Source organism: Parasteatoda tepidariorum, chromosome 7 (assembly GCF_982258835.1).
Source record: "Parasteatoda tepidariorum strain Cologne lab strain chromosome 7, Ptep-v5.0, whole genome shotgun sequence".
NCBI lineage: Eukaryota > Metazoa > Arthropoda > Arachnida > Araneae > Theridiidae > Parasteatoda > Parasteatoda tepidariorum.
This window is the reverse complement of record NC_141761.1, coordinates 5576788-5600981: the sequence shown is the minus strand read 5'-3', so window position 1 is coordinate 5600981 and position 24194 is coordinate 5576788. Positions and strand designations below refer to the sequence as shown.

At 28.8% G+C, this 24194-nt stretch overlaps 1 protein-coding gene and 1 long non-coding RNA gene across 11 annotated transcripts in view; one reads left to right on the top strand and one right to left on the bottom strand.

Moving 5' to 3' along the window:
- Window positions 1-978: 978 nt before the first annotated feature.
- LOC147806773 (tyrosine--tRNA ligase, cytoplasmic-like) overlaps window positions 979-24194 on the bottom strand; it is a 49310-nt gene continuing 26094 nt past the window's right edge. For 2 of the 10 annotated variants that reach the window (XM_087167165.1, XM_087167166.1), the window contains exons 5-9: window positions 5976-6074; window positions 3562-3642; window positions 3401-3452; window positions 1619-1795; window positions 979-1118 (exon numbers count right to left, since the gene is read on the bottom strand). In XM_087167165.1, the coding sequence (XP_087023291.1) occupies window positions 1090-1118; window positions 1619-1795; window positions 3401-3452; window positions 3562-3642; window positions 5976-6026 (390 nt within the window). In that variant the 5' untranslated portion in view covers window positions 6027-6074 and the 3' untranslated portion in view covers window positions 979-1089. Of the gene's footprint in view, window positions 1119-1559; window positions 1796-3400; window positions 3453-3561; window positions 3643-5975; window positions 6075-6121; window positions 6253-6941; window positions 7344-7395; window positions 7531-24194 lie in introns of those variants that run through there. The other 8 variants (XM_087167170.1, XM_087167171.1, XM_087167169.1 and 5 more) reach the window with 8 other exon arrangements.
- Window positions 11097-22761, top strand: LOC147806774 (uncharacterized). The gene is made up of 3 exons (XR_015435165.1): window positions 11097-11239; window positions 15026-15254; window positions 20089-22761. It is a non-coding gene; the product is annotated as an uncharacterized LOC147806774 (long non-coding RNA).

Here is a 24194-nt window from a genome sequence, read left to right as displayed (position 1 = left end):
CAACACCTGGCAGATTGCCAAACTAAGTTTGGTTCATCCTTTGATTCTTCTCCTTAGTTTAACCTTCAGTTTAAAATTTAGTGATATTGAGTGAAATTTAAAACTGAGTTAAAATTGATATATTTTTAAAATTGCCACATTATAAATTTAATCTTTTGAGTGTATTTTGTAATTCTAAGCTCATAAATTTTAAATAGCAGGTGTTGGAATTTTAAATCGGTCAATGAGTTTAACAAAATAGCGACTTTGCAAAGAGGAGTTTTTCAAATATATTTATAATTTCAAGATATAACTGTAGCAAAATATGAATAATTCTGTTTTTTTTCTTTTTAAAAACGCTGCCCATAAGAATTTCAAATACGCTTAACAAGTTAAGAAAGCTGCCATTTAAAAATCGTGGTTTTCTGTTCTGAATAACCTTCAATATTTGAAAGATTTAATTTGTGAATTAAAAGCTACAAAGTTTACATAATTTCATTCTTAGATGATGTTTCAGACTTTGTTAATGCAGTAAATAAATTAGATAGTGTGGGGAAAAAATGGCCTTTTCAATGAATTTTTTTCTTCCTATAATCCTAGAATATCCTTTCCTATAACTAAATTTTTTTTCCTCTATAATTCTAAAATGTGTGCTCAATTTTAGAATTTTTGTTAAATATGATGTAAAAAAATATGCATCTTGTGGGCCACAAATTAATATTTAGGTTAGAAGATCATTCATAAATGATGTCTCACACATTTTTTCCCAAGTATTTTTCATCCACCCTTTTATCACAAAATGTCACACTCACCATATCCAAATGTCACACTCACCCCTACCTCCTCTTGTCACTTACTACATAAAAATATATTTGTATCTCTCAAAATATAAAGCATTATTTTATAGATTGTGTTTCCTATTTTATTTTTAAACAACTATGTGTAACAATAACGTTTCAACACAATCATAAAGAAAATATGATGAACATATGCAGGTGATTAACATTTTGAAAATCTTTATTAACATATTTTAACACAAATACACACATATTTTCAAAGTCGTCTTCTATATACACATTATTTTTATAATTTGTGTTTCCACCATTTTCTTCATTTCTCTGAATGACGAATGACAAAATCTAAAGAAATGCAAATTAAATAATAAAAGAAATATAAAATAACTTTTCATAAAACTAAGTATAGGTGAACATAGAGCAAGAAATTATATGGAATTGAACTTAACCGGCAATTTACCATACATTACAGTTCTAAGTTTGATATTAAAAATCTTAGCTTGGTAATGCTTACAAAAACTACTTTAAGTATAATTTTAACCTTTTTTTCAAAGAACTTTTTACATAAAAAAACCACGTTACAAAATGCGAAAACACGAATGGCTCATTTTAAAAAACAAACAATTCATTTTTCTGACACCACTTTTGAAAATTTCTGAATCTTAAAATGATTTTTTTTTTTAATATTCAATACAAAATAAATTTTTTTTATTTCAGTTGTTTAAAAAAATTATGTGGCAAATATAAAGTAAGATAAAAAAAAAATTAGACATACAAATATCTTACATTTCAAAATAAATGTTCAATTTTAAAAACGATCTGAAAACAATAGGAAAGTCCTTAACCTTCATCTTTGAAGAGTAGCACATATTTTACAAAAGCCAGAACTCCATTATCTTCTAAATTACCAGGTTCACAAAATGCCTTTTTGAGCTTCTTCTTAACAGTAGAGAGATTATCCAATAAGTCTATTCCTGAATCTTCTAAAGAGGAACTCATTTTACCACCAGTAAGTTCAGGCACTAATATTAAAACAATGTAATACATTTGTAAGAGAGCAAATCTACAATTAAATGAATTTCGCAAAAATAAAGCATACTTGAAACAACTTATTTATTCATGAAAAGAAGGTTAAAGGATAGCAGAAATATTTTAAGAAAAATTCGTTAAATAAACTTCTGTTAAGATGACCAAAAAAATTTGCATATCAACAAAACTTAATTGCATAAATTTCAATCTTAAAATATTTTTTAATCATTTCTCTCATTTTACTTTATTGATTTTGATTTATTAAAATTAATTTTGATTTATTCTTAGATGAGAATCATGAAAAATTTACATTCTTTATATGGATAATGAATGCATACATTTTCAATTTTTTTCATTCCAAAATGGAAAACAGTGCAATATTGATGCCCCCTGAACAAACAATATTGACAAAATAAAACAAGTATACTCATTTAGGGCCCCCAACATTTCTAAGACAAAGAATTTAGTTATTTCTAGTTTAAAGGGAACTTTGGATGACCATTTATAATTAAAACATTTCAAATATCACAATATCTTTTATATAAACATAAAAAAAATTAGATAAACAAAATTCATTTCAATACAGGATCCAAATAACAAGATGGAAATTTAACAGTAAGTTTTTATTAATTTAGTAACTGCTCTCTTGGTTGGCATCTTGAGTTTTATAAGACTTGAAGCCTAACTGAGGTAAGATTAAATGAATCTGATACTTGTGTAAGAATGGTCGACGTCCGTACCACCAGAGTTTTCAATGCCAGGCCAGTTGACACACGAAAAAAAAGCAGGCCGAATTTGAGATGGATAGATAGCCTAGGGAAAGATCTTTCGGCCCTAAAAACAAAAAATTGCAAAACACTAGCAAAAAAAAAAGGTTAGCCTGGAAAAAAAACTTCTTGAGAAGGCCAAGGCCCACCCTGGGCTGTCGAGCTATTGATGATGATGATGACTTGGGTAAATTCTTCAAACATGTTTAAAATTTTACATATTTAATACTTGCTGCAGATATTATGCTATTATTAAAAAAAGGAGGGGGAAAAAACTGTTATGAGAGAAATTTTTTGAATTTTTTTTAAAGAGAATCCACAATTTTACATTTGCAATTCCCATCTAATCCAAATTCAAAAGGTTCACTTTGCAGACTACATCACATCTGTACAATTTTTGCCTCTAACACATACCCAATATTGAGTTTCCTTCAGTCTCTTTTTCATTAGATTAAACTATTGCCTGATCTGAATTCATAAATATGCGATGTGAACTAAACAGACATTAAACACCTAATTAAAATCATATTACTTTTATAAATTAGTGAATGGCATTAATAAACTTTCATAAATTATCAATTGGATTCCATCATAATAATCATAAAGATAAAATATGCAAAAATTACTGTTTATTTTTAAATATTTTTATTATGAGTAGTCAAATAGTTGGTAGATAAAATCATTTAAGATATGTAAAGAAAAAGAAGTTATTTTAAAAAGAAAAGATATGTAAGTAAAAGAGATGAAAAGAAACTATTAATTTAACCATGATATTACTGCAAGCATTTCATTAAAATAAAGTATAACATGCATTTCAAAAATTATTCATACCCATTGGATTCATTAGATGAATTCTTTTAGCATAACCCAATTGAGGTAAATACTGAAACATATCATAAAAATACTTAAAAATATTACAATTAAAAAATGAAATTAATGCAAAAAATTAAAATTTAAGTATATTTTATATGAAACAATTCATAAAAACAAACCATTTCAGCGAAAGTGAAAATCTTTCCTTGGTCAACGCCACCAAACTGAGCATCTACTTTAAGGTATTCTTCATCTAAGGCCTGTTGAAAAATGAAACTATTGCATTCAGATTATTGCATTTATAGTTTTATAGTTAAATAGTTCATTACAAATAATTTTTTGATTATTTTCTAATGTAGTATACTTTTAAGTAAAAAAATACATCAAAAAGTAATAAAAAAATTTAATAGAATAAAAATTATCATTATTAAAAAAAAATCTTATAATTTTATTCCCATAAGCTGTAAGCTATAATTTTTACAGCTTATATTAACTGTTATTTATTACCATGCCATATTCATGACAGGGTAATAAATAACAGTTCATGAAATTAGAAGATTTTACGAGTGAGAACAGAATAAAATGCCTTGCTAAAAGCTTTTTACAGCCAAAGAAAAAAAAGTAAAATAACAATGAGTAAGAAAGAAAAAAAGAAAAAGAATTGAGGAACTAATTATATGTCCAACAAATTTAATACTTTTTAATAATGAATAACATAATTAATCTTATATTTTTATCTTTTAAAATTCTTAACAGAAAAATGAAATTATATCAAGTAGCTCAGTTGGTCAGAAAATATAGGAATTGAAAAACATTCAAGTTATATGGAATGATAAAATTCTGGTTAAATAAATAACATTATATTACATTAAAATAAAACTTTTAGTATAAATATGAAAGATCTAGGAAGAAAAATTGGCCATACAAAAATCAATTTAATTGTCAAAACTTATAACTTCACAAAAATTAAAAATTTATTATTAACTGTTTTCCTAATATGCTGCAAGGAAAATTCCAAATTGCCAGTACCTAACCTCAAACACTATCAGTCCATAGATTTAAAATTTTATTAGATTAGTTTTTAATACTTGTGGAAAAATGGTTAGTTAAAAAATTTTCAAAACTGAGAATAAAAAAAATGATAAAATAAATTAAATATCATAGATTTGAGTAAATATCTTGCCATTATAGATTGGAATTATGCTAAAAGGAATAAACCAAAAAACTAATTATAATCCTAAAAACTTTAAGGAATGCGCGATTTTCAGAAAACGTATGTAATTTGATTTAGAGGACAAAGTAATATGTAAATCCTACAAAAGGTAATTGAACCCTATAACTCTTATTAAAAAATTATTGCTAATTTATCAATGTAAATGATAATAATAATAAATGTATTAATATCTATTTTAATATTAATAAAATTAATGGTGTTCATTCATGCAGCAAGACTTACTCTAAGACTTTAATGAATCAAAGAGATGATGAAAAAATCCAATTTAACCCTGACAAAATAATTTTTTTTCCAATCCTGCTTGTAAGTGCAATAGGACATATATTGCATCATTACTAGTAATCGTTAATCCTTTAAGGGATTACACATCAGGCAAAATTGTACTGAAATTGCCCTCCTACACACTACTTTTTCATAGAACAACATGAAGAAAACTTTTCACTTGTTAAAATCAAAATGATCAACAACAATAAATAGATAAAAAAAACCGACAAGCTCACCAAAGTTGGTATTTTGACACTGAAATTAATGAAAAATACTTAGATCCTGTTCATATTAATAATAAACATGTAAATTATTTTTCAATTTTAAATTACTTTACATTTGGTTTAAAGAACACAAATAAACTATTTTATGATCCATAACAATAAATAATCATTCCCTCTTATTATTCCAATTAATAAATTTTATTTTTATATCACTGCAAAACATTTTCGGCAAAAATATTAATTATTTCTCAGAGTTGCTACTCAAATCTAGGAAAAAAAATCCCCTGTGTTTTCCCTGTTCATATTATATACAATATATTAAGAGGAAACAACAATTACTGTGCTTTTGTGTGGACTATATTGGGCTAACTATATTTATTAGTTTCAATTGCTGGAAAAAAATATACTTATTTCTGACGGAGCGAAAGATTGAACTGATGGGTCATCCGCCGTACAGCCCTGATTTTGCAACCAATGACTTCTTCTTATTCCCACACATCAAAAATAAATTACGTGGACAACGATTTTCGTCCCCCGAAGAAGCGGTTGATGCATTCAAAACGCATGTTTTGGAGTTACCTCAATCGGACTGGAAAAAGTGCTTTGAAAATTGGTTCAAACGCATGCAAAAGTGTATTGATCATCATGGAGAATATTTTGAAAAACAATAAAACCAATTTCGATCCTACATATTTGTTTTTTCATTATTAGGCCAGAAATATAAATAGCAACCCTCGTATTAGAATTATGAGTTAGCGAAAATTAAAAGAAATATAACCGCAAATTTACTAATATTTACTATTCACTTATGTCATACATAACTTAAAGGCATTTTGTAAATAAATAACATGTAAATTTGGTTTAAAGTTACAACAAGTGGAGATTCCCTGATGTCCAGATCAGGCCCTGATAACACAATCATCAGTCATTAATTTTAAGTCGCACTTTGATAAACATTCGATATAAATACCTGTAAAATAGTGAGTGAAACAATGAATGTACAGTATATAAAATAACCTGAAAAATAATCATTGCAGTATGAAATAAATGCTTAGAAATATTAATACACAATATTTGGGAATCTATGTTAAATATATCTGATGCTATAAATGCCTCTGAGAATATTAGCAAATTTTGCTATGAAATGTTTGAGAATTTTTATATAGTGCTTAAAACTAGGTTTACTTATAAGTAATTACAGAGTACTCAGTCTTTTAAGAAATCAGCTTACGTAACAATTTGACAGATACAAATAATTTATGTACAAAATACTGATTTATAAATAAATAAATATCAAATAGAATGAACAATAAATCTAATTTAGTTTTTCGAATTGTTAACGATTTGCATAGTTAGGATTGAATAAGTTTAAAAAAACTGATAAAAGTATTTATAAAATATTATTACCACAGTTGTAAGTATTTAAAGAAGAATCATTTATCGGATTCAGAATTTATTCTATATAGAATCCACAAAAATAATAACAAAAACTACTAAAATTTTATTAAATACCAGATTTTAAGAGCTTTTTTTACTTGGCTTTATAGTAGAAAATTTGCTTTTGTTTTTGGTAAATAAGGTGTAGTCATGACGCTGTATAAAATTGCCTTTTTATATTTTAAATTACAATATTACTACCAGAGAATTAGAAAATTGAAATCAACCCTGAATGGTGATTTAAGAAAGACATAATGAAAATGAATAACAATGAATGATTTCAAGGTTTAAAAAAAGAAATCTGTCAGTTTAATGATTGAAGATTATCACCTCGAATACTCAATATCTATTAAAAGTAATATTTTTAATGAATGTAATCTTTTATGACATAAATACATACAAGTATGAACATTAAAATGTATTTTTTCGTACTTTAGCAGACGCAGAGAGTCAATTGTTTAACTGATAGAAATTATTACTTAAGAACTCTCTTGTGTCTTTGTAGATCTTAAATAGGTTTTTTGTAATTCATTTACGTCGCACTGGAGCTGCACAATGGGCTATTGGCGACTGTATGGAAAACCATTTTGATCATCTGCAGAGGGGATGGCACCTCCGCTTCGGTATCCCGACGACCTGCACGCGAAGTCGAGCACTTTACGATAGAACAGTTCAACGAGGACCCATACCGCACACCCTCGGTCCCTACGCAGACTGATCCATGTGGGTCACCCACACGCACACTGACCGCAGCCAGTGATGCTTGACTTCGGTGATCTGCTGGGAACCGTGTCTTAACGATCAGTCCACTGCGGGACTAAAGTCCTGAAAGAGAAATCAAACCAACTACTCACTTCTCTTTTCAAAATTAATACAAAATCTTGGGTCATAAGCCAGAGAGCTCGTAAACTCATATATATAGCATAACACATAGCATAACTTTTTCTGCTGAAGCTCAAGTTTATTAACTTTCTGCCACTCTTTAAATTGAAACGAGTAAATATCGACACGAAATTCACAAATTTACAGGTTTGAGAGAGAGCCTCCCTGATTGAGTGGTCCCGCCATTTCGGTTAGCTTGGACGTGGTAGGTTCGAATTCCGTCATAAACCTGGATGATATCCGTTTGATATCAATCCTGTATCTTTATGATATCTTTCTCTTACTTGTACTATCTGTTCTTCAAGTTGACATGCTCTTATAAGTCGTACTTTGTGATGAGCATACAAGCCTGGATATGCATTCAAATAAGTAAATAAATACAGACCTGTGTGCTTAATTCAAAAGAAAGAACAGGGCACAACAAGTTACTAATTAAAATCGTATAGTAAGAATGACAGATACATTCTGGATTAAAGTGGGAACCCACGACCTCTACGCTTTAGAATGTTTAGCGGATTGACAATACTCAGTGGCCATGAAGACCTCAACTATTTGTTCATAGTACATGCATATTATTTATGTGGTTTATTGGATTTACATACATTTGCAGGCATGTGTGCTCAATTTAGACTTATAAACCTTTGTCAAATAGAAGGACAGCAAGAAGATACATCCAGTGTAACAGCGGGATTCGAACCCACTACCTCCACGCTTTGCACAGCTTTTGGCGAGTGATACCGCTCTGTAAGGGAGGCCCCGGTTCATACATAATCAGGGTTATGAGCTCATATATACAAAGAAATGCCGTATAAATTCTTGTAAAGTGGAAAATCAGATATCACAAAATAAGGAAGTTCAGTCCAAAAATACAACCAGGTTACGGCTGGATTCGAACCCACCATCTCTATCCTTCACAACGTTTGGTGGAAGGAAAATACCATTAGGACCAAGAGACTCTATCCATATGAAATTTCACTTATTAAGCAAAAACCAGCAACCGGAAGTAATTTCACGCAAAGTTTTTTTTAACCTATATAAGAGTGCGATATTTAGTTTTTCGTCGACTGCGAGTCGATTTTTTTTTATCAGTTGTCCAGTTCCATTACAACGAACTAGTCGATTTTTCGGTGTTGCAAACAAAAGTAAATAATCTGTCTATGATTTGAAGTTTGTGTGCCTTGCAATTGTGAAGCTTGATTCGATCAGGTAAGTTTACTTTCTTTATTTTAATGTATGAATAATTTCGCCTAGTAATTTTCAAATTAACCAGACGGAGTTTGGGTTACCAAATTTTGCTTGATTACACTTATAAAGTGGTTTAATGTATTCTAGTTTAGATATTGTAGCAGTTCAACTAGCGTAAAATGAGTAGTCAATAAAAAGTAACACGTAGCACTTGTTGTTCTAGGTTTCCCAATGTAAACGCACCTAAACGTTTTGTTGCGCTTGAAATATTTAATCCTATATGTTCATATGTGCATCATATTTCAGAATATAATATGAAGTAGCTATAATACTTAATTTTAGAATCCTTGAATGCGTTTGAGATATGTTATCGATTTACTGAATTTTATGTTAAAATTTTATAAATTTTTCAAATTTTAGCATTCTGTAATTTATACGAAAATTTTATTTTGTAAAAATTCAAAAGTAAATTTATACCGATTTCTTATTTTCAAAATTTTGCTTTTATTTCATTGTATGGTCAAACTAGTTATTTAAAAATATTTTTTAAGAACTGTTTATTCGGAACAATAGATTATAATATTAGGGTTTTAATATTTTACACAACTGAGTATTTTTAGTCTTATTTTATTTACGTTCTTAGATGCTTTTTAATGAAAGAAAATTCATTGAAATTTAAAAAGATTTTCTCTTGCTGCTATGATAGCAGTATAGTTGAAAATTCTTTTCCTAAATGTAATTTTTTTAAGGTTGGTGACCGGCAACCACTAGTTTCGCATATAGCGCATACGGAGCAACGAAATTCAATGGTTTTATTTTTTTCCACAAGTCGATAAGATTTACAATTTATCTACCACTCTTGTTAGTTTTAATTTTGTTTATGAGAAAGTAGGTAATGTCCTTGTTTACTAGTCTACTTCTCATTTAGGGTTTTAACACTATTTCTACAAAGCCTTCAAGACTCATTTCAAATTTTCATCTTCAAGTTATTTTTAAAGTTTAATTATTTATCAAACTGTACTACTTTGCGTACAATTAAGTTTACAGGCTCCTAGCCAATCCTGGATATTAAAATGTGAGTATGGTATAAAAATTTAAGCCGCTCTGTGTATTTTGATACCTTAATGGATTTTAAAAGTGTATAGTTTGAAATTAATTTTTGATATAAATGAACAGGTTTGCTACTTAGTATTGATTATAAACACAAAACAGAATCTAGGGTTTAGTCTCTATGAAAAAAACACAGCTTTACACAACTTTAAAAGCCTCTTAAAACCCAGTTCCACTATATTGAAAAACTTTAGGAACAGTTTTATTGCTGAAAATTTTAGGATTTTGATTTCCTTATGTCTGTACAAAACATTTATTTATGTAAACTTATTTTTGTATTTACTTTCGTTGGTTGGAAATCTTAATTATAATAAAGACTTTAAGAAAATTAAATTTAAATAAATTTACCTTTTGGTCAATTTTATACTATGCATATCGTAAGTCTAGTAAATTTGTTTTTTTGTGGCCAGAATACAAAGTACACCATAAAAATGTCCTACATTATACAAAGACTGCTAAATTTTTTAACAATTAAAAAGTAAACACAATTTCTAAGTTTAATTAATCGAATTTCTAGAAATATATTATCACCCTTGTGAGTTTCCAAATAAAACTTTCATTTCTGCTATTTTGAACTCGGGTAGTTTATTTTACACAATGTTTCATTTTAAACGCAGGTACTTGTAGCGTTCATTTCTAAAACAGATTAATAACGTTGTGCTTCTTATAAATGTATCAAAACATGTTGTACAAATCATGAATAAGTCCCGAAGTGGACTGATCGTCAAGACATGATTCCCAATAGAACACTGAAGTCGAGCATTTATTGTTGCGGTCAGTGTGCGGGTGGGTGACCACTTTGATCGGCCTGCAAAGAGACAGTGTGCGGTATCGGTCCTTGTTAAACTGTTCCACCGAAAAGTGCCAGACTTCGCACGCAGATCGGCTGGCTATCGAAGCAGGGGAGCTATCCCCTCTGCGGAGGATCAAAATTGTGATGATATTTCTTTGGATCATCCTCAAGGATGTGTCCCAGACAGTTACAAATAGTCAATTATACAACTCGAGGGCGACGTAAACCAACAAGAAACAATTTGAAAACTTTTTGGCAATAATTGTGGGGATTAATGCTGGAAGGACTAAAAAAATTTTAAAACTTTATTGAAGTTTAATATCAGAGAAAAATTTTTATTTAATTTTTTTCAAATGTTCGAAAAGTTCTGCTTTTTGTATTTTTATTTTAATTACGTAGATTTAGAAAACTCACACTTTTGAACAGTTCAAAATGTTTCTCTTTTAAAGACGTTTTTAAGTATTTTTAATTTTTTCAAGTAATATCACGATCTCTTACAGATATTCATTCAGATTATATGGAAAATACTTTTATGGAGAATATATCTGGATATGCAACTACAATGATATTGGAATCGTTTGCCTAAATGCATGGAAAGACCTACACTATTTGGAGATGCGACTACAATAATGACTGGAAATATTCGGCTAGATGTGTAGGTTTATCTGGAGACGAGACAATGAAAATATTTGGCTGGATATGCATCTAAAGTGCATATGAAGAAAAGGGTGAGTTTTTTTCCCACATAACTTATATTTTAACCCTGGATACTTTTACGTTTTTATGATAAAATTTCCTCAGTTTGAGGAATTAGGGTTGTTACTATAACACTTAATAATCTTCAGGTTCCAAACGTTAAATACAGGGTAGTTCAAAATTAATATAAACTATTACAAACGGCTATAACTATTTAATGAAAAAATATAGATAAAATTTACACAGAATTTAGAAGGAATTTCAACATTTTGTATAAATGCATCAGATTTTTCTATGCAACTTTCCTTAGTCAACTAGACCCCATCTAGGCGGTAGTCCTTTCTTGTCAAACATTCTGAGGTAGGTGGCCTTCCGCTATCTTTCCCTTTGCACAAACTTCCCGTTTCTTGGAGCATCTTATGCCATCTGCGTATGTTTTCATTTGGAAATTCTTGATTGTAACGCTGGCGAAATCTTCTCTACACTGTGATAACTAAATGGCAAATTCTAACACTCGGAATACTTTCTGCACGGGACTCTCTATTTCCACTTATGAACACACGCATGCGCGTCCTAAAATTTATTTCAAAAACCTAATTTTGCAAAACTGAGTTGTCGTACATTTTTTCAAAAATCTGTTATTTTGTTTTTTCCAAAGCCTAAGAATAAAAGAATTGTGCACATCAGTAACCTTTAAATTTTAAGCAAAAGATTAAAATTAAAATGAGCGAATTATCTTAACGTTATTTGACTTTTTAAAACTGATAAGTACTAGTCTATTACCTAAAAATACTTTAATAAAAATTCTGAATTATTGGCGAATAAATATTTCAGTTCATTAAATTTAATTTTTGGATATTACGCAGCTTCTATTACTCTAAATAGTATGAAAAATCTCGTATAAATTAGATTTATATGAAGTTTCGTTTTAATAATTTAGGAGGCATAAGTGCTAGTAGTCAATCTAGAACTTAATTATTCGTACTAAATTTAAAATTATTTGAATAAATCCTTGAGCAAAATTTTCAATTTTCGAAATCCTCTTTATCTAGATTGTAAACATTCATTAAGTCCATACAATTAAAATAAATTCCAAAGTCCAAACAATTAATCGGCATTTTTCTTTAGTTTCAAACACTGGTAAATTTTAGTCTCAACCCAAACTTTAAAATATTTTTGCTCAGTTGAGAAGTCTTTAATTTGACAAATTGTTTAAGTTTCTAAGAACTGGCAGCAAATTTTGTTTCCTTTACATTATGTTTAAATTATTAGAATTTTTAAATAGGTTTAAAGTTCCCTTTTTTTCGGTTTGACTTGTAAAATTTGCTATTGATAAATTTACTTGTGTATTAGTTTATACCAAAATAATAAATTCTATTGTTTGTATATTAAATGGTTAGTAAAAAATTATTTAAATTCCGTTAGGGTGATTAACGTTAAGTGAGTAATTCACTTATTCAATTTCTATAATTTGTTGATTAATTGGTCAGTAAATAGTTTCTTAGCGTGTCAGAAATGTTTTTGGAAATTAAAACTACGCTAGTTTTGAAAGGGTGATTCAGCAGCTATAATTTTTAAATTTAGCAAGTTTTATGCTTTCATATTTGTTTCTGCGATATTTTCAAAATATATTGACCATTGAAAAATGTAACATTTATTATATAAAGAGACTTTGTCCATGTGAAATTTCACTAATTAGGCAAAACCCAGCAGCCGGAAGTAATTTCACGCGCAGTTTTTTTAACTTAAATATAAGAGTGCATTATTTACTTTTTCATCGCCCACGTGTCGATTTTTCGGTGTCACAAGTATAACTAATTAATTTGTCTATGAGTTTGTGGGCCCTGAAATTGTGAAGTTTGATTCTATCAAGTAAGCTTACTTGTTTATTTTAATGTATCAATAATTGCGCCTTGTAATTTTTAAATTAACCAGACGGAGTTTGTAATACCAAATTTTGCTTGCTTATACTTATAAAGTGGTTTAATGTATTCCCGTTCAGTTTTCTAAAAGTTCAACAAATGTAAAATAAGCAGTCAATAAATAGTTACACGTAGCACTTTATTGTTATTAGTTTTCCAAGGTAAACTCACCTAAACGCTTTGTTGTGCTTGAAATATTTAATCCTAATATTAATTGCTAGCGTTGAAATGTGCATCGTATTTAAGGATTTAATAATATGAAGTAGCTATAATACTTAATTTTTAGAATTCTTGAAAGCGTTTGAGATACGTTATCAATTTACTGAATTTTTATGTTAGTTTTATATTTTTTTTTTCAAATTTTATCATTCCATACGAAATTGTTTTTGCAAAAATTCTAAAGAGAAAATCGATGCTAATTTCTTATTTTCTAACTTTTTATTTTTTTTAAAACGTAAGGTTAAATAATTTATTTGCAAAATATTTTTTTCTTAGAAACTGTTTATATCCTAATATTTTAATCTATTACTCCGAATCAATGTTTTATATAAATTTTTAGTCTTATTTTATTTACTTGAATGAATTTTCCTTTCATAAAAAAAGCATTGAACTTTAAAAAGAATTTTTCTCTTGTTGCTGTGATCGCAGTATAGTTAGAAAATAGTTTTCCTAAATCTAAGTTTTTGTAGTATTAATAACCAGCAACCATTAGTTTCGTATACAGCACATACGGACCTTCTAAATGCAATAGTCATTTTTTTGCTAGGAAACTGTTTTACAATTTATCCACCACTCTTGGTAGTTTCATTTTATTTGACAATGTAGGTAATGTCATTGTTTACTACTTCTCATTTAGTGTTTTAAAATTTTTTCTCCCAAGCATTTCAAAGACTCATTTCAAATTTTTAAATTAAAGCTTTTTTACATGTTCAATTATTTCTCTATTTTTAAGTTTAATTATTAAACTGTATTACTTTTCGTACAATAATTAAGTTTGCCAGGCTATTCGTAGGTCGGGAATTTTAATTACAATGGAAGATTTTAAGAAAACAATTTTATGCCAATGAAGTCTAGCGCATTTTCTATTTGTGACCAAAATACAAGGAAATACACAATAAAAAAAATTATCCTACTCTATCCAAAGCGTGCTACTTTTTTATAATTAAAAACTAAAGGCAATTTAAGCTTCAGTAATCGCGTTTCTAGAAATATTTTGTCTCCCTTACGACTTTCTAAATCTCATTTTTGCCATTATTTTGAACTCTGGTTATTTGCCTATTTTATGTCGTGTTTCGTTTTTAAATTCAGGTAATTGCAGCGTTCAGTTCCAAAAAGATTAATAACTTCGTGCTTCGTATTAATGTATCAAAACATATTTTACAAATTATCAAGTCCCGCAGTGAACTGATCGTCAAGACACTGTTTCCAATAGAACGAAAAAGTCCTCGTCAAACTGTTCCACCGAGAGGTGCAATACTTCGCGCTGGTCGTGTGGCTACCGAAGCAGAGCCATCCAAAAATTGGAGATTGCATGTCTTTGGATCCTAATCGGGTATGTTCCCCAGGCAGTTGCCAATAACATTGTGCAGCTCTAGTGCGACGCAAACCAACAATAAGAAATGATTTGAAAATTTTTTGGCAATAATTGTGGTGGTAATGCTAGGACTTCTTAAAAAAAATATATATATAATAAACTCTATTGAAGATTAATATTAGTGCAAAATTTTATTTAGTTTCTCAAATGTTCGAAAAGTTCTGATTTTTGTGTTTTTATACTAATTACATAGATTTAGAAGACTCAAACTTCTGACCACTTGAAAATGTTGATCTCTCTTTAAGACGTTTTTAAGTATTTTTAATTTTAGTTTTCTAAAGTAATATCACAATTTCTTACAGATTTTCATCCAGGTTACATGGATGTGGTTTTATGGAGAATATATCTGGAGATGCGACTACAATAATGATGGTGGAAATATTTGCCTAAATGCATGGGAAGACACTTTATTTGGAGATGTGACTACAATAATGATGGTGGAAATATTCGGCTAGATGTTTGGGTTTATCTGGTGACGAGACAATGAAAATATTTGGCTGGAAATGCATCTAAAGTGCTTTTAAAGAAAGGGTGAGTTTTTTTCCTACATAACTTATATTTTAACCCTGGATACCTTTTTATGTTATGATAAACTTCTTTCTCTAGTTTGAGGAATTAGGGCTGTCACTGTAACACTTAAAAATTTTCAAAGAGTGCAAGCGTTAAATACAGGGTAATTCAAAATTAATCCCAAATATCAATAATGTTTACTTTCACTCAGCAAAAACCTGTAATGTAAACCTGAAAAGGTTTGTTATGCGGTTTACGTGTAAATCTTCTAACCTCAAAACTAGATCTGTGACTATCTGCTATAATCTATGCTCATTACCCTAATCCAAATCCTTGGAAAACAACCTTTTATAGTAAAACCTTAAATCGAGGTTGACGTTGGGTTTTCAAGCGTGAAAAAAATTTCATCTACATCAGGGGTTTCCAACTTACATGAGGCCGAAGGCCGTAATTAAAGACATCAGTCAAAACTTTATCAAAATTTTATATAGGACTCTTTTATGTTTGAAGGAGCATTAAATATTACTGTCAGATTTTTATCAAGTTGTACAAAACGAAAGTATTTAATTACAAATTAAAATAAGTAGATTTTGATTAAAATTTTTTTGCACCGTTGGCATGTTAAATTTCACAGAAACTAAGAAATTAGGTTTTTTAGCAAAGAAAAGTACTTCAAACCCATATAAATTTTTTACGAAAATTGTTCGCAAAAATGACAACTAATATTTTAGTTCACGAGCCACAAAAAAACGCTTGGCGGACAGCCAGTTGGTAACCACTGATCTACATTCTATGTTAACCTTATAGATAACTAATTTTTGATTAAATAGTTATAGCTGTTTGTAAGCGCTATATTCTTTTTAAATTATAATTTATCTAAATTTAATCAATCTAGACTGACTTGTTTGACAAAAAATAAATGTAAAATAATCAAGTAGTGAGTCTACTTTTTTAGCCTCTTCAGATCTAACACAAGGTATACCGAATATTAACTTCAAATTTATTTAACTTTAAGATTGCTATGTTTTTAAACCTGATTTCCTTGTCTAATTTTCTGATGCAGTGGAATCTTATTTTGAGTATTTTAATTTTAAAGTTTTCTGCTGTGGGGAAAGTAAAGTAATTTGCTTCAATTGCGTAAAGTAAAAACTGCACAATTCGCTCAGGTGACTGTTAACTCATAATAAATTCTATAAAATATTTTTAGGGCGTAATTCGTAATTTTTAGAGGTTCCACAAAGTCCTAAAATTTATTTCGAAAACCTAAAATTTTGCAAAACTGATCTGTCATAGATTCTTATTTTCAAATAAAGGTTATATTTTTTTTTTGAACTCCTAAAAATAAAAAAAATTATGCAAGTCGGCTGCCTTTAAATTCTAAGTATGTTTAAAATTAAAATGACAAATTTTTTTCAACGCTATTTAATTTTTTAAAACTGATAAGTATTATCTGAAAATACTTTTATGAAAATTATAAATTGACCCATAAATATTTGAGATCGTTAAATTTAATTGTTGGTGGATATTACATAGCTTCTATTACTCCAAATAGAGTGAAGAAACTCTTATAAATTAAATTTATAAAGTTTCATCTTGATAATTTAGGAGGCATAAAAATAAGGTGCTGATAGTCGCATCTAGAACTTAGTTATTCGATCTAAATTTAAAATTATTTGAAGGAATCCTTTTGAAAATCTTTAAGAATCCTCTATCTTGCTTATAAACATTCATAAATTTAAACTCCAAACAATTAATCTGCATTCTCTTTCAATTTGCAAATACTGGTACATTTTAGTCTCAATCCAAACTTTAAAATATTTTTGCTAAGTTGAGAAGTCTATAATTTGACGAATTGTTCAGCTTTCTATGAACTGGCAGCAAAGTTTATTTCTTTTTCAATATGTCTAAATTATTAGAATTTTAAAAATTTTTAAGAATAGGTTTAAAGGTTTTTTTTCAGTTTGGCTTTTAAGATTTGCTATTGATATATTGACTTGTGTATTAGTTTATACGAAAATAATGATTTCTATGTTTGTATATTAAATGGTTAGTAAAAAATTATTTAAACACAGTTTGGGGGATTATTGAATCACAAACGTTGAATAATTCACTTATTCAATTTTAAGATTTGTTTACTAATTGGTCAGTAAATAGTTTCTAACGTGCCCGAAAGGTTTTTGGAAATTAAAACTAAATTAGTTTCGAAAGGGTGATTCCACAGTTAGACGTTCTCTTAAAGTTATGTTCATAAAATTTTATGTGTTCATATTTGGTGTTGCGATATTCTCAAAATATTGACCATTGACAAATATATAAAATTTATTATATAAGGGAATATTATATTGAAATATTAAATATTTACAAAATGTTCACACGAATACTTCACCTTGAGGATAAGAATCTAGTTAAGGTAAACAAATAATAAAACTCTTTCTGAATTAAATAGTTTGTATTGAATATGCTTAGGACTCCCACATTTAGTAGTTCATGAAAAATTTTAAAGCTAATTTTAATTTTATATTGTATAACCGTCATTGAACAGCAGACCCAATTTTTGGGTTTACTACTAGTGATGTTCAACTACGCAGCCTTTTAATTTTGGACCGAATCTAGAAGACAGGGGAACTTTTGGATCAAGTATTGGGGGGGGGGGGGTATTTGCCTTCGTAGAGTACTTTTTGATGGAACTAGCCCGCATTTGCGTTACATGGAGAGGAAGACCAAAAGAACCTTCCACGGTTAGCCTGAGGGCAAGGTGACTGTAACACATGATCTATCTACCACTGAGGATATTTTGCATCAGCGCCGTGGTTGGGGCAAGTTTGGAACGAAATTACTGTCAACCACCCATTAATGGATTCGGGCCCGGTTCACCACATTGGAAGGCTAACCCTTAAACCCCCACGGCTGAGAACCAAGAATTTGGTGTAAAGTAGACGCCATATTTTTTAAAAATTTAGTAACAACATAACTTATAATTACAGTCCATAAGGTACACATAAGAGTCAGCATAGTTAACTTTACTCTATACAACAGAGGTGGCCAAGCTCATTGATAGTAGAGCCATTTTTCAAAATTTAAAATTTTCACGAGCTGCAATTAAATACGTATTTAAAAAGTATTAAAAAATTTTTCTGCTGAAATTATATTTATTGAAAACATATGTATAAAAGTATAAAATATGTGTGTTGAATTTAAAAATTCTAAACACATTTATTTTACTATTTATAATTCTTTAAAATTTGGTGAATAATTGGTGACAGCACTTCTCAGTAATTCTTTGAGATGCTGGTTAATTAATACTGTTCGGTGTTTGGATTTCACGAATTTTGAAGTGGAATAAAATGATTCAATTAAGTACATTGTTCCGAATATTGAAATAATTAGACAAGCAGTCTTTTTTTAATTCTGGATACTTCGATTCTGGTCGTTTTATATTTTAATTGTAGAGCTCCACCATCTTGCATCTTTATTAATTCTAATTCTTCAGATGCTTTTGGGTTCATAATCATATTGGAAATGGAAAACTCACCTATGCAAATGGATTCAGAAAAATATCAAAATATAATAGCTCAAAAATGAGAAGGGAACTACGGTACATTTATCGAGAGCCACAAATAATCCTTCAGAGCCGCATGTGGCTCGCGAGCTGCAGGTTGGCCACCCCAGCTATACAATATGAAGTTGGAATCATATTTATAGGCTAACGAATTATACCCAGAGCCATTTTAAAGCTTAAAACGGAAATCTCACTTATAATATTGCTTAATTGATATTTTGTAATTTAGTTTTAGACGGAAGTGTTTTGAACGAGAAAACTCCTTTTACCTTGTGTAATACTGTGTGAAATCTTGTCAAACCTGTTCTAAATATTTTTAATTATTAAATTTGAATGATGCAAAAAATCAGCAAATTTGTTAACATAACACGGAGTGTTGAATTAAATTTTAAGAAATTTTCAATTGGAATTTCCACATCTGTTTCGATTTTTTCAAGATTTGTTTTATGTGCAATCTTACACAATTTTTATAAGTATCACATAAAGAAGCAGTTATGTTAGATGAATTTTACCCCTATGTTACATTGGCTTAAGGGTCCCTTTTTATCAGTTTTTTATATAAATTCAGCAAAATCCAAGTTATATTCTTTTACTGTAAACACTCATGTAATATCTATCCGAATATGATGAAAATTTTTTTAAAATTGTGTTATTTCTAGTTAATACCAAATCGCGAGTTCATATAAATTTTAAGATATAATTTGAAATCAATAAATGATACCAAACTCATCCCATTCAGGAATATTTTCGCAAATCTTGCCGTAGTAAGTCTTTAAATTCTCAAATAATCGACATTTTTTGTTTAAAAGAAGTTAGATTTCCACTTTGTTAAACATTCCACAAAAACAAGTTTGTTTCTAGTTATATCTAAATTTTCTCAGAAAATTTAGATAAATCTGTAAAAGAAATAATTCTATTTCTATTTGCTTTGGATTCAAGCCTTCTGAATGTTGTGTTTCCGTAACGAATTTTAAGAAATATTGTATACGTACATCCTAAATGATTGACTATTGCTTTATATCTTATCGTAATAAGTAAAATTTTATTCCTTGACATGGCGTCCTCTTATGGAAATTATAAATTTTAGTAAAACAGCTACAAATGACAAACTTTACTGGAAGTTGTGTAAAAGAGCATTATTGATGTACGGACATATCTAGATCAATAGAAGTATGTATGGCTTTTCGCTACACCTAAGTGTAAAGTCGTAGCCACAATTTTTTGTGTTGAGATCACTAATTTTAAGTATTTAGCATTTTTTCCTTTCTTAGGAAGTAACAAATATTTTTTTTTCAGAATGGCCGATAGGAATTACTGATTTTATGCTTTCCTTCTACGACGAACTTCATGGCGATTTATCTGCCACATATCTGGCACAATTGCAGCGTTCAGGTCTTCAACAGTTATTTATGTTCTATTGACTGGTCTCGTATCTTCGGTGCTTTTCATTGCAAATTTCATTGTTATCTGTAAGATGTTGATTTCAAATACAGATATTATCTATAATAATTTCTCTTGTTTTTGGAAAGTAAATTAACTATGTAAAAGTTTATGATTGATAAAAATACTAGGTTAAAAAAATTAGATTTTGGCTTTAATATTTTAAACTTTTGTTGGAATTTAAGGTATTCGAGAAAGTTTTAGTCTTAATTTTTTTTTTACAAAGATTTACTTTTTAAGCTTTCTGCGCAAACTTTCAAAATATGTTTTAGGTACATCTCTGTTAAATGCAAAAAATCTGCCATATTTCTATCTTCCTCAGGCACGCAGTTTTCCTAAACTCTAAACTATTCTCGTCGCTTAACTTTATTGTATCACTCCATTTTTTTTTAAAAAAAAAAAAAACTGTCGCCGCCATGATACCAGTAATTTAAAACATTTGTACTGGACATTCTCCTTGTACCAAAAAAACTTGTGAACCATATTTTTTTAGAATGCTTAAAAATACCGTTATAAAAAAAGTTTTAATTCGAACTTTAGTTTTTTGTTTATTCTTTTACGAGGGATAATTTGGCTCATATTAGCGTGAAGTAGAATGGGGTTTTTCAATCAGGAAGTCCTATACCAAAAAGAATAGAATTTGCTTAATACAATGTGAACTAAAGTGATAAATCGTAAATAAAAGTATGTAGAAATGATCGTATTATACTTTCGGTACTACAATACTAGAGTGCTTTAGAATGATCTACTAAATTTGTATTTATTTGGATCGTAAATTTTGGCACAATTTAGTTTTAACAAAAACCTGACATTCAAACTTCGAAAAAGTGACTTAAATACAAAACTTTTTAAATTAAACAGTTATTGCTATATCTAACTGCTTAATTTATGAACCTTGATTTACAGTAGTTCACAAACTATTTAAATTAACTTTTAGTATTCATGCTAGAACATTCAAAAATAAAATCTCTAAACAAAATTCGCAGACATGTCTCGTTTCTTCTTTATTGATTTATTAATAGTTTTGTAATAAATCCCTTTAACTGAATTTAGACGGATCCACACAAACTCTATACACCAAAATTGTGAGAAATAAAATTTCTAAATATCCTCCTCCCCTGCACTTTTCACGGATTCATAACTTGGAATCATAAACTTGACAGTTAACACACACAAATCATAATGTGCTATACTATTCTAAATACAAATTTAATAAATTTAAATTTTTAAGCACATTGAAAAAATGTATTTGTATACTGTAATATAAATTTACCTCTAGTGTAGAAAATTAGATTTATAGCTAAGTAAATTTTTGAAGAACAAAGGAAGGAATTCAGTCTTAACTTAATAGAGGAAGATATTATAAAGGTGCTCATTAAAAGGAAAACAAGACTTCAAATTTTAGGTTTTCTAAATTAATTGTATAATTGAGCATATTTTTACTGTTCTACATGCTTTAACTTGCAGTTAAAATAATTAATATACGAACTCTCATGCAAAGGTTTATATAGACTTAGTGTAGTTAAGGCCGATTATTAAATTTAAATAAAAATTGTTATCGAAGTAACTGCTTGTTTTTACATTAATAGTTAAAAAGTCGTCTGGATATATTATCTGGATGATTTAAAAAAGTTGTAGCCATTTAAGAGTTAGAAGGGGGGAAAATTCTCACAACTTACTAAACTTATTTTTTTTAATGAATGAGTATTTTTTATTAAAGTACTTAAAGGCTGTAACGTTTATATATTTAAAGAAAAATAAAATTCAAATATTTTGGTTGGCAAATTTTCAGGGAAGTTTAATGTCACTTATTTTTGCTGCTGAAGTCGAAAAATAATCCGTAATTTACTAATCACTTAACTTACCTTAACATTTTACATCTAACACTAACTTGCTGCTTCAGTAGTGGAATAAGTTTCTTTAAATTCCCATAAAACAGCAAATATTATGCAGAATTGAGTAAAAAGACTTAAAATTAACGGTATAAAGAAAATTTCGCAAAAAATCTATAAAATGTAATTTTTCCCGAAACTTTTGGTTTAATAATATTCCCGTTTTGCCTAAATTTTAAGTTTTTCTTTCTAAAAAGTAAAATATTAGCATGTAGAACAGTTTTTATTTTTTACGAGCACAAAATAGTGAATTCCTTCATAAAATACTAAACAGCAGTTTAAAATCTTTTAAAGCTTATTAAATTTTTAAATATAATTAAATGAAATGATTCTCTTTAAAAAAACTGATACTTGAAAGTTTACAAATTTATTATCGTGAAGGCTAGTACATTTTGTACCTTTCCTAATTGTTTGATTCTTTTCAAATTGCATCTTCGTATATCTTGCCTGATGTAATATTTTGAGTATTTTAAAGCGTTGAAAACAGTTTCAAGATAAAAATGTTGTTCTATCTTAAAGTTCTTTTAGTTAATTTTAACTGTAGTACGGAATTTTCACTAATAAAAGCTTTAAAATTCTTAAAGAAAAGGTAAAAACAAAATATTAAACAATTATAAGAAGCACATATAAAACAAAATGCAAATATAGCGGTCTACAAGGACTGTACACATTTTCTTAATCGTCTGCACCCTTCGTCCGATACCATATTTTCCTCTAATATACAGATTTTTACTATTTTCAACTCTGCAGAAAGAATCCAGTTTAAAATTTAAAGCATTATTAGCAATCAAGGAATTATACTGTCTTGTGTCTTAAATCTCTATAATTTTTTTTAAAAAATAAGGATTTGTATTAAAACAGATTGCTGCGTTTTAATATGAAAATGCTTTTATTAAAGTTTTTCAAAGTTTTCAAAATTTCTAAAAGGCTGAACAAAGTTATTATGAGCTAGTATATTATGTAATGGGAAGAAGAATAAGCACTGGTTATATAAAATTTCATAACAGTTAAATTGACTTTTAAAATGTGCCTGCTCTCTTTAGACATTGAAAATTTGATCGAATTAAGGCCGCTAGGCTATATTTAGGAAATTACTGCTCTTTTTCTATTCCAGTTTCGTAGCTCAATCCCAGCATGAGATCAGTTGACGAATGATAGAATTTTATGTCGTTTTATTCTGTAGTAATGTTTTAAGACTACCTGTTCTGGAAATCTGTGTGCCTGAGATGTTAAGTTGAAATTGTGTACTACTAGAATAGGTAGGCAATGTTTTTTAATAAAGGTATAAGTTATATGAAATTTAAGTTAAGCGTTTAAGTACTTTTTACGCAAACGTAGTTAGTTTTGACAGATAAGCTTAAATTCTATAAAATAAGCAGCCAAATTACAGGACGATTACGGTTCTTAATTTACATCAAAACACTAGGATTATACACAGTTGTATTGACCTTCTTGAAGGGGGTTTAGAGCGAAAGTAGAATCATTCGCGCTCCAAATATTAACTGTTAGTTCAAATTAATCATCGGTGCATTACTCAAATCTACAATCGCAATTTGACATTTTTAAAAAGAGTAACCGAAAATTCTCTATGCTACTAAATTCGAGGTTAAAACTCAATTAAGATTCGTAGACTTCTAAACACTATTAATTTAATTACTATTAATTTTTCGAAATTTTTCTGTTTGATTTGGAGATTGATATAGCGCTAACATGAAAGCTTGTGTAGGACGGAAAATTTTGAAATTTCTGAGCAAGTGTGGAGTTTGAATTGGTAGCGGTTGGTTACGTTGCTGTACGTAAAAACTCTCCACTCTGACGTACTTTAATTTAGAACAGTTCTTTATCAGTTTTTTGAACAGTTCGTTCAGTTCATACAGAGCATAATAGGGGGAGGTTTTACTCGCGAAACGCAAGTATTATAAAGGTGCTTCTTGAAAGGGAAAAAAATTCAAATTCTAGGTTTTCTAAATTTAATTTCGCATATTTTTACTGTTCTACATACTTTAACTTTCAGTTAAAGTAAATAATATACGAACTCTCATGCCAAGGTTTATATGACTTAGTGTAGTT